The following is a 12,141-nucleotide window of genomic DNA, read 5'->3' on the forward strand; positions in this document are numbered from 1 at the left end:
TTGGTATCAACAGGGAACTTGAAAAGCTCCTTTGTTAGGTCTCTACATGTGTTACTACAGCTAATATACGTTCAAAGGCAGTGAGCTGGCCATGTTTGATGCACACACATGCACACATGACCACACACTCACACTCATTTTTCCCCCATATGTGCTCTGATTGGCAAATTGACTGGCCAACAGACTTGTAGCTGTGGTGCAACTTGGCAGGTAGAAATTGGAAAATGGGAAACCCACTTTTCTCTCCCCTCCACTGAACAAAAGATCAGAGCTTTTTCCTCCACTGAAGCAATAGGAAGAGGTGGAGCACAAGGTGTCCAAGTGGTTGAATAGCTACCATCAAGTGTACATGTTGGTCTCCTCTGGACTGGCAGTCATAATAGCACAATAGATGATGGGAGGGATTGAATAGGCACATGTCATCCCTATTTGTGTTGGGTCATATTTATTTGTTTGGGGTCAGGGAGGCACGAGGGATTGAAATGGTTTGTCAAGAATGTTGTCACTGTGCTACAAAGCATTCAGCAGCCTGTGTGCCAGACTAACACCTGTCACACTGCTGTCAGGCCTCTGACCTGTGCATCGGTGGTACTGAGGTGCACCCGTCAAACGCAGTCGGAAATGGCTGTTTCTTTGGATAATGAACAGGCTGCCTCATGTCAGTCCAGTCCTTGCCGCTGTTCAAAACTCCAAGACATGGCACTAAAATAAATGTTATCAAAAGCTCCAAAAACATTTTAATATATTGAGTTGTTTATTTTTATGCTTCTGTTTATTGAAATAATTTAAACAGAAATGTTCCGCTACTAACAGTTTCACATTAGCATATACTTATTGTGATTTTATATCCATCTTAAAGGAACAGTGTGTAAAAAATTTTATGGGGGAGGGGTTTACTGCATCTAGCAGTGAGAGCTGCCGATTGCAACCAGCTGAATCTTCTCTCAGTTAGAATTCCTTAAGAGTTCGTTGTTGAGGAGGTTTTGAATAATTCAGGACCTGAATTATCTGCGGAGGTCTCCTCCTATCAAAAACAAACACAACAGGTGAAAAAACACCAGTAAAAACACTGAATAAAGCAGTTTCACGTTACAGATCAGTGTTTTTTCCAACGCTTGTTGGGCATGTCAGTGAGGAGCTGCAAGCCCAGCACCTGCAAATGTGTGCTCACTTTTTTCTCTGATAACTTAATGTTACAACTCAGTGTTACTCCATTGTTGTTCTGCTCGTAAGGGAGTGTGTGCTCACCTTTTCTCTTTGATAACTTGAGATCCAGATGTTAAGGAGGTTTTTTTTACCAGGAGCTGAATTATTCACAGAGGTCACTGTCTCTCCAATACAAATGGACTGGGGGATTAAAACTTACAAAAACACTGAAAAAAGCAGTTTTACTTTAAAAATCTGTGTTTTTCTGACACTGCTTATCACAGAGGAGCTTCAGAATACAGTTGCTAACACAAAGACACTAAAACGCGGATGGCCCTTTTTAGAGCCTTTTGTTTGGTTTGTCCAATCTGGGCTACTGTAGAAACCTGGCGGTTCAACATCTTAGACTCCATAGACGAAGACCTGCTCCCCATGGCCCGTTACAAAGTACAAAATGATTTAATTTCTGCCAATATATCCCCCTAAATCCTACATACTGGACCTTAAGAATATTTACCTGCTTTTATTCACGTGTTGCCTTTTTATGTGGGGCTAACAGTTTGCCCAAAGGGTTAAAAAGGATCAGCTCAGAAAGAATTAATTCCTGAACCCCTTCAGGCCTTCAGCATGGTTAGCATACCTGCAGTAGCTGTGTTAAAGATTAAAACCTCAAAAACCACTGGGGGTGTTGTCTCTCTTAGCTTAACTAAACTGCCACTGTCGGAGCTTAGCTTGATAGCATTTCATTGTTCGCTGCTCTCTGATAAGCCAGCTTTCTTTTGGCACACTTAAGCCAAGTTGTGTTTGAGGGCAGTTTTAACTTATTTATCTGATAGAGCCAGCGGAAATGTCCCTACGTGCCCTCTGTGGCCCCGGATCACCAAAAAGCCACAAGCCGTTCTAACTCAGGTGGAAACCTTTTGAGGCTTTAGACAATTAGCAGCATTGCTAAGCTCTGTTTCTGGCCGCCAGCACAAAGTAAGTGCTTCTCCATTTTCAGATCAGGAATGGTGCTGGGGTATTTCGGGTCGTACAGATTTGAGCTGCACCGCTCAACAGATTGGAAAAGATTAAATAGCGTTCATCTGTTAAATCTCAGAAAAGAGTTTTGGAGTCGGGCGAACACAGCGCAAATTGCAAAATTTGGCGGCCTGGTGTCGGCTGTAATGATGTATCTGTTTGACAGCTTGGCAGCATAGCTTGAATCAAAAAAGTGTCACTGTCATTCAAATTGACAGATGATGCGAGGACTCATATATTGGAAGGGGAAATAACACTCAGTTTGTGACTATTTCGACTCACACAAAATGGATGTCGTTGATAAAGCGTCTATTTCTGTTGTCAAACATGTCTGGTAGCACTTTCCCTGACCTCCTTTTGTTTTAGCTGACATTTGAGTGACAGCTTCATTTTTCCTGTCATCTACCTCATCTTTTCTCCACTCTCCCCTCCCTCTCTGTCCAGAGGGGGTAAATTGCAGGGTAGGCAGAGCCCTGGTCCAGGCTCCAGGCTCCAGGCTGGCAGGGGCCTCCTACCCTGTCATTTATCCAGGACAGGCTCATCCATGTTTTGTGAGTGCTGTGAAGGCCTGTCTGTCAGGCGGCTGATGGCTAATGGAGCTGCTTGTAGTTAGTTCAGATAAACAGAGCTTGTACTTCATGTTCCAATGAATGGCCCCTCATGATGATGATGATGATGATGACGGTTGTGATAAAATTAAGGGATGTATTGCAAGAAAGTGTGTGTGCTATCAACATTTTTGCCACAATTTATATAATTTGGGTCTCAAAAAGGTGGTAGACATTATGTTGAATATTTGAGATTGACATTATATAGTTTTCTCATGCATCTCCTTACTGTTTATTCCTTTCCAAAAACATGCTTGTCTGCAGTTGTGTTTTGTGCAAATATTCTTTCTTTTTTTTCTGTGGTGCTCAGGGATATATGAAACCCCAGGAGGCACAATTCTGTTGAAGGCTCACTTAGACATTGAGACCTTTACCATGGACAAAGAAGTACGTCGGATCAAGCAGGGACTGAGTATCAAGTTCTCTGAATTTGTCTACAATGGTAAGTCAATAATACAGTATTATATAGAGGATTTCACTTAATTATTATTATACATTGCAGGGTTCCCATGGAACGGAAACTTTTTTTTTTAACCAAGATTAAACAGCTTGGCTTAAACTTTTACAGGGCAATGCATAAGGGGATCAGTGTATTCTGATTTTTGTTTTCAAACTGGCACAGTGGGAATCAAGGCAGAGGAATCCCACATGCAGAGTGAGAACTACAAAATTTACAAGAAGATCAGCCAACAAACACCAAGTATTTCCCAATTCTGTTCAACCCTTGTCTCCGCAATGCCTCCACCCCATCTCCGACTAGCACCAGGGTCAGGCACAACAGATCTCCAAAAAACACATTCAGGTGTTCACTTACACAGAAGGCAGAGTTACTGTGATATCTGAACATGGTGGCAAGATGACCGGTGCCATGCAGTTTTTCCCAAACAAACTGATGTCAGGTTTGTTTTTGTTTTTTGTTCATTGAAAAATTGGTCTTAAATTTCATCCCAAGGAGCATTAAAAAGTCTTAAAAGGCTGAAATGTAACTTGCCTTAAGTTGTAGGAACCCTGTAGTGTAATCCACTCCCTTTTATTTCAAGGCATTTTGCTAAGTCTGAATATTTTAAAGCCAGGCATGCCATATTTGGATTTCAAGGCAGATTAGGCTACAAAGTACTAGTACCTGCTAACAAATTCAGCATTATCACAAAATTAAAAGACAACAGCTAAGAGATTTGTATCCAGATTGTTTGTTTATGCTATGAAATGTATTGTCTGAAATGTTTGAAACTTCCAGTAATAAATATCTATAATATATCCTCCTCAAAAATCCAGCAATAGTCCAGCTTTAGCGGCTCAGTGTCCCTCTGCAGTTTATACAGTAAGACATGCGCAACTACGTCCCTGTATGTTCAGCATGTTTGCGTGTGTGTGTGTGTGTGTGTGTGTGTGTGTGTGTGTGTGTGTGTGTGTGTGTGTGTGTGTGTGTGTGTGTGTGTGTGTGAGTGTGAGAGAGCTTTTCTTGGCTCAGGTGTCTTAATCATCCCTTCTGCTCAGTCTCCAGTCCCCTGCACCTTCATCCACATAATAGGATCAGTGCCATTAGAGACCGACTACTAGGCCACTTCAGTTATACCCTCCAGAGACAAGAGTGAACACACACACACACACACACACACACACACACACACACACACACACACACACACACACACACACACACACATAAAGGTGCCACTGTCAGAGACAGGGCACAGATTAAACCCATTGTTGGTTTAAATCATTAATAACTCTGCAGAAAGATAGCAGACGGCTGGCAGTGGGGCTTATGTTAACAGTCCACCTGCCCTGCATCTACTTTGCATTAATTCATCAGTTTTTACCCAAACAAATGTCCATGAGAGAATTTTCAGCAATTAAAGGTAGTGCAGTACAGAGACAGCAAACATTTGATTAGTGGAGAGTAAACAACAGCTGCATGCATATTAGTGGTTAATTAATCGCATAATCAATGAAAAGAAAATAAATCTAAATAAAGTAATTTTTTCATTTATCATGTAAAATCACCAAGCAGACATTTGCTTGTGTTTTCTAGTTTAATTTCATTGTAAATTCTTCATTGTTTAAAATAAGCTATTTTGAAATATCACTTGAAGGTATATGGATGAAAGGTATATGTCATTATTTTTTAACTAAATTGACAAAATAATTAATTGCTAATGAAGGTAATAATTACTGAGATTTCCCCATTTAATCACCATAGCGACAAAAAGACAAAACTAACGTGAAGATTGAATACGTTTTCTATTCTCTCTATGTTAGTTCTGTCTTTTCAAGTTGACTCCTAACTAAAGTGGGTGTGCAATTGTCATGTCGACATGAGACCTTGTACCAATCCAGAGACAATAAAAGCCGGGGAAGGACTGTGTCTGTGAACATGGCCAGACGATGAGGTGGAGGGTCGGCCGCTGATGAGAGGAGGACCCCTGCTGAGTGAGGCGTGTCCGACCTCTGAACGTATACAGATACGTCCCTCGGCCATCTGTCAAAGAGATTGACGGGCCAGGTCAGCGAGATGGGACAAAAGAAAGGGGTCTTTGAACTTCACCTGGAACAGAAATGAGACCAAAGCACATAGACTTTTAGCTCATGAAAGAGCGAAGTGTGGGCATCACACACACACACACACACACACACACACACACACACACACACACACACACACACACACACACACACACACACCCTGCTGTTAATGGAGTATTTACAGAGGAGGGGCATCTTTCTCCACTTGTTTTTTTGCCATAGTACAATTAAGAACTTTTATAATAATAAACGTATAAACAGATCTAAAAAAAAATATAGTACCTAACATCTTGTCTTTAAACAAACCTTTAGATTCATGCATCTTGTTTTCAGTTTGTCTCTACGTACAAACGTTCATCCTTCCGTTACATTCTTGTGAACATGATATTCTCAAGAACGCCTTTAGGGAATTTGCTCAACTTTGACACAAACATACCCTTGGTATCAATGATGAGCTGATTAGATTTTGGTGGTCATAGGCCAAAGGTTAAGGTCACTGTGACTTTGTCAGTCTCATTTGTGAATGCTCATTAACACCTTGAGGGAATTTTTTCAAATTGGGCTCAAGTAGACTCAAGGATAAACTGATTATATTTTGGTTGGCAAATGTAAAGGTCATGTTGATTTTGCATTTGTCTCATTCTTGTTAAAGCAATATCTCAGGAACACTTCGAGGGAATTTCTTCATATTTGACACAAACATTCACTTGGATGCAAAGATGAGCTGATTAGAATTTGATGTTCAAAGGTCAAGGTCACTGTGACCTTGCATCTGTTACATTTTTGTGAACGCAATATGTGAAGATGGCCTCAAGGGAGTTTCCTTAAATTTGGCACAAACGTCTACTTTATCTCAAGAATGAACTGATTAGAATCTGGTGGTTGAAGGTCAAAGGTCAAGGTCAGGGTGACCTCATAAAATATGTTTTTGGACATACTGAAGAAACTTGGATGCCCACCTTGAAACTTTGCTAATTGTATAGATCTTTTTTGCTGCTGCGGCAGAGATGTGTGTGAATCATTTATGTTTTCACAGACATTGATGTTAACTCTAAGTGCAACTCGACTGGTGCATGGAGGCATACAACCGTGTGGCAACATATCTAGCTCATAATATATTGCTGTTTCTTTGCCTCCTCAGGTCTCTGGTACAGTCCAGAGGGTGAATTTTTGCGGCACTGCATAGCCAAGTCCCAGGAGAATGTGGAGGGCAAAGTACAGCTGTCTGTCTTCAAGGGTCAGGTCTACATCCTGGGACGAGAGTCACCTAAGTCTCTCTACAACGAAGAGCTGGTCAGGTAAGCGAGGACAGATTAAAAGTGTGTGTGTGTGTGTGTGTGTGTGTGTGTGTGTGTGTGTGTGTGTGTGTGTGTGTGTGTGTGTGTGCGTGTGTGCGTGTGTGCGTGTGTGCGTGTGCGCGTGCGTGCGTGTGCATGCATGCATGCTTACAAAACAGAAGTAGCCATGTGTCAGCGAACCAAAGTGTGTGCTTGCTCTGACTTGACAGCTGTGTTTGGCTGCTCTGGGCACAGTGCAGCTATTCCACATGTTCACCAGTCTGCCTGTTGTTAGGTCAGCTTGCCCAAGTTCTCTTATGACCTCCACATCAACATACTAAACCGACCCCGCCTCACAAAGACATCAGAGAAGTGTCAAGCTCAGTTCCTGGAGGGCAGACCTGACCCCAACCCCTCCTCCTGCACCCCCATGGCCTCTTAGCTGCCGTAACAGTGGGTTTGTTCAGGAGGCCGACCCCTGATGCCCTGTGGGCAGGCTCAGCACTGACCAAAGTAAAACCCCTCCATATGCCTCTCCAGCTCCACTTCAGTCACACACACTCCACTTGTACCCTGGAGTCATAGAGCTAATGGCGTTTACAGCCAGAGGAGAGAAGTGATTTCACTGGGCTTTTAAGAGGAAAGTACCTAGGTGTCATGCTAGTTAAGCAGGTCAGGAAGAGGGAGACAGTCAACAGTCAGCCATTCAATATCTGACTGGTTCGGCAAGTGAAAAAACCCAGAAAAAATCAATATGTCGAGTGTATATGTGTGAGAGAGATAAATAGATTATACTGTACTCAGACTGTGCATTCATTCAGCCTGTTTCTAAGTGTTTCACTGTTCTTTTTTCAGTAAAACATTTAATAACTGAACTGCTGAGTCACTCGCAAGATGAATAATGACTCACCCATCTTTCAACCAGTCAGTTGCTAAGAAACCTGTGGCTGGTGTTCTCAGTTTAACACCTGACCTTGAAGAAATGCATTTCCTATCTGGGACAACACTTGAGTGAGACAGAGGTGTTGTGTTGCAGCTTGTAGTCATGCAGTGACATACAACTTTATGCAATCCTGATAGAGAACATTAAATTGTATTTGGCCCAGCAGTAGGTGTTTTCAGGTAACCACACATCTCTGATATAGCCAACAACCACAAATCTTCAGATTCTTTAACTGATTAATAGTTTTTATGATCAGATATCACGAAAAAAAGTGACAAATGCCCATTTACACTTATCAGGGAGAAGCATGACATATTTGAAACGCTTTTTTGAACCTACCAGCAGATAGATTGAAAGATAAGTTGATTATCAAAGTAGTTGGAGATTAATTGTCTGCGTGCAGACACTCAGCTGTGACTTCTCTTACTTGTTGGAGCAGTAAAGTAACTTTTAATCAGAAGTAAGCAAATATTAAGCCAGCTGGAGCCTGACTGGGTCAGTCCAATATTAGATAGGTATTTGGCAAGGATTTAAAAAAAATATTTTGACATTTAGCACTTACTAAGTTTTAAAGGTATATTATGCAGGATCGACAGTTACTGTTTGTAAACTTCCCAGCGAAAGCAAAAGCTAACCCCAGATTCACTCTCGTTTGGCGTTTCCTCGTATTATATTTGTGTTTTTTGGCCATTATGTCTCTTGGCTGACTGCTACTTACTGTCTGGCACTTGGTCGCTACCTTTTTACCTGACCTCACCTGAGCGCTGTGGGGTTACACAGCCATAAACATCCCAACACAGAAGATAAGAAGATATTACAGACAAAGGGCAGTGTCTCTGCAAAAAGATGCACCACCACACACTTCTAGTGGTGCATAAGTGATGATTGAGAGGGATTACCTCTGTATGAGTTTATACAATGTCTTTGAGAAAATCCAAAATAGTAGTATCTTTTAAGTATCAGCTCATTTTTAACAGGAATCTTGATTGGATTTTTTTTTTTTTTGAATAAGAACTTACCATAAAACCCTGAGTGAATCAGAAATAACTTGAATTAAGAAAGAAAAAATTGTGATTTGGCCATCCAGGTTACATGCGCTGACCATGCAGTTTCTCTCCCCCTTATTACCTGACAGCTCATTATAGTCCAAAGTCTAGTAAAAGCAAAAAATGCAGACAAACAAAACACACACACACAAAACCCCAAAGGTACATAAAAATTTAGAGTTTGTAAGTTTTGTTGCTCATCTGACATAAAAGATATGTCAATAATACAAAAGAATATACTATGATCAATAGTAATAAGTGGCCATGATATGATTGGTGTAATCCAATGTTAGAAATTGTTTTATCTTTTGATAAAGACGAAAGGCTGCACCATATGTACCATATTTTAAAAATGTCATATTGCAAGTATTTTGACAGATACTTTGATTATGATATGAGTTGCGATTTTGGTGTGAATGGTAATGGAATGGAAATGGTAATTTGCATTTCATGTTCAGTGAATGATGTTATTTCTGCTGGGGTCTGAACCACAGAAAGCATGTTGCCTTAAACCTCATTTAACCTCCTCACCACATTTTACCTTTATCAAAAATATTGCAGGTCCTTTAATTTGGATATTGTATGTGGCCATATCATGATTTGGATAATATTTTGTTTAATTGTGCAGCCCTATAAAAAAAAGTTATTGTGGTTCATCAAAACTTCTACAGTGCTATTGCATGCATGCACTGTACCTGACAGTAATACACCTTGAAGCTGCTATTTCCACATGCACACAAACACACACTTATTTTTTTTCACTTCTACATGACTACCTGCCACAATCACAAAGGTGTACACACACACACACACACACACACACACACACACACACAGACAGACCAGATTAGGCATGAAACCCCCACTGACATCCTGTTGGCTCTCCACGGGCAACAGTAAACGGCGTTATTAACACAGTGGTAATACAGCCCGTCATCGCACCCATCTGAGACGGAAATGTCACCCTCCTTGTTGTCCACTGGCTCCACTCTCAATTAGACTGCAGGGTTTCTTAAAGGAATACACAAAATATCACATGCTTCTACGCCCCCCCCCCCCAACACACTCTCTCACACACACACACACACACACACACACACACACACACACACCCAAACATATTCTTTAAGGCCACTCTCATAATGGTGTTCAGGTGCCGGGTAGGGAGCCTGTATTGAGAGTTGATGATTTAGTTGTCGGTCTTTCTTTTTATAGTGTTTATCCTATCATTTGTTGGCAATTTCCTCTTTTGCTAAGTGCTTTTGAAGAATGAGTGCAAGCTGTACATCGGGAGTTGGGGGTGTCGTAGGGAGGAGAGGACTCAGTCAGGGAGTGTATTAAGCACTGCAGGTAGAAACTGCTGTAATTACACAGCACACAGACACTCTTTTGTAAGACACTCGCGCACACTCAAGATGAGCCGACAGCCTAAGCAACATAGAAAATGCAGCGGCACAAGTTATAGATTAATGTCTTTTTTAAAAGAAGCGGATAAACTCGAAGACAGAAACATCAGTAAGAAAATCATCTCCACACTTAGCTCAGAGTTGATATGATGGGATTGTTTTAAAATTGGTTACGTGCGACTGTTGTGTGCTTGTGTACCTGAGCGTGTTTTCACTCTCCGATATTGATTCTCTGTTATTCGGGACAAACAATGCTAAAGTGAAGCATTCAGTGGAAAATCAATTGGAACATTATTTCAAAAGAGCAGATTATCAATGACTCAGTTATCCCAGTAGTTGATGAGGCTCCATGTCTTTTATGTTTACTGCAATGATACCAAACATTTCAATCATTTTGTTCAGCATATCCTGTAACTTTTCCCTACATTTCTTGGTTGCTTTTGAGCTATGTTTATTAACAAGATTGGACTTTATTGACTCAACTGCCTCTTTCTTGACTTCTTTTCACTCTAGCATGGACACACAGGGAGACTACGACCCCAGTGATGCCTCTGGATTTATCAAGATTAATGCTGTCAGGTAAGAATCCCTTGAATTAGGGCTGGGTATCATTTGAAAAAGTTCAATATGAATACCTTAAAGTCGCTACCATACCACAACAATATCATATCATGATATAACTTCTGATTTACACCCCTTGTAGGAATTGGCTGCAAAAATAGCATTTACTTGACTCCCTGTAAAGCACCAAAATTGAGCGCTCTCCTCAAGTTTTGACCTTCCTCCAAGTTTTTTGATGCCCTGAGGGACTGACATAATTTGTCTGCCAAAACCCAGCCCTATCATGGAACCTTAAGACTTAAAAAAATGTCTTTTAAAAGTAATTTAGTCCACATGGACAGCCTTTGTACCTACACTTAAACATCCATGTTAAATACTTGTCATTGTTCTCCTCCACAGGTTAAGGGAACACCATCGTTTGCAGGGATTGTCCATCGGCAAGTAACTGCTGCAGTACTGGGAACCATCTGTCTTTCTTCCCTCCTCACTCCACCATGTCTTAAGCAGTAGTAGGGTCTTAGTCTTTTGCCTTATTGTCTTCTGTTGGTTATTTTCAGGGTATGTAGCACACTAGCAAGCACACCAGACTCATACTGCAAAACTGTGACATTTCTTCGGTGGGAAAGAGTGGAGGAAGAAAAATCAATGAAACGTTTGTGCCAGGAAAATAGTTTGAATCAGGTGTACCGGTGATTGTTAGCTATAATGTTGGTGAGCATTATAGTAGTTTGTATTTCTTAGTATTTTAGTTTATTTTTTTCGCATTCTTGGCATCAGTAGGTCAGTGCTTGAACACAAATATTTCTAACTAGAAATTCTTTGTTTTGAATAAAATGGAGTGAATTGTGTTTTTTTTTCTTCCTTAGCTGTTTACTTGATTCATTTTAGAAACCAATGAGCATATATCATCAATTTACAAGCAAATGTTGTGGAGATACACATCAGCCTCTGTCGGATTGAATATTTTAGTGATTAATTATCCCTGTTGTTGGCAGACAGCCTATTTATTAGTGCCTGCTTGTTTAACTCTTGGGGTTGTGCAGTCACTGCCCCGTGAAGATTTCAGGGCGGCAAGGACACTGGATTATATTCACAATATGTAGATGGAGCTGTGGCAGTGCATTAGTTTGGCACAGGGGAAAGTCACTGTGGTGGCTCGCTTATAGCTGCTGGAGCAGAAGTGATGAGGCCATTTCTGAGCTCAAATGGCACAAGTCAGATGGAAGGAAAACCAATGGGCCACATACATGTATGTATATTTCCCTGCACCACATGTGGTCTCCAGGCTTTGAGAATAGAGGAAAGAGGAGGAGGCATTTTAAAGACAAAAATTAGAGTATTGTGTCATTCATTATTATGGTGCTCTGTTTTCTCAGTCTCCCATAATGTCCCTGAGTTGAGTTCATTTGTCAATATGTGGACATATGAAACATAATGATAATAATAATAATAATGACTTTATTAAGAACACAGAAAAAGGTCCATTTGGTCGTACATAAAAACAGACAATAGTTGATGCACAAAAATACAATGGATACAATTAATGTTATTTTTTTTAAAAACAGGAAATACACATCACTACATTTTCCAAGTTCAGTTTTTCAAGTA

At 40.7% G+C, this 12,141-nt stretch overlaps 1 protein-coding gene across 1 annotated transcript in view; it reads left to right on the top strand.

Annotated features, from left to right (window-relative positions):
- The window catches only part of ass1 (argininosuccinate synthase 1), a 32,506-nt gene extending 21,125 nt beyond the window's left edge, over positions 1–11,381 (top strand). Inside the window, exons 12-15 of the mRNA XM_042509351.2 lie at positions 3,085–3,216; positions 6,442–6,598; positions 10,486–10,551; positions 10,933–11,381. Of these exons, the coding sequence (XP_042365285.2) occupies positions 3,085–3,216; positions 6,442–6,598; positions 10,486–10,551; positions 10,933–10,978 (401 nt within the window). The 3' untranslated portion in view covers positions 10,979–11,381. The remainder of the gene's footprint in view (positions 1–3,084; positions 3,217–6,441; positions 6,599–10,485; positions 10,552–10,932) is intronic.
- The last annotated feature ends 760 nt before the right edge of the window (positions 11,382–12,141 follow it).

This window comes from Plectropomus leopardus, chromosome 20 (assembly GCF_026936395.1).
Source record: "Plectropomus leopardus strain MGB_pleo_1.0 chromosome 20, ASM2693639v1, whole genome shotgun sequence".
In the NCBI taxonomy this organism is placed as follows: domain Eukaryota; kingdom Metazoa; phylum Chordata; class Actinopteri; order Perciformes; family Serranidae; genus Plectropomus; species Plectropomus leopardus.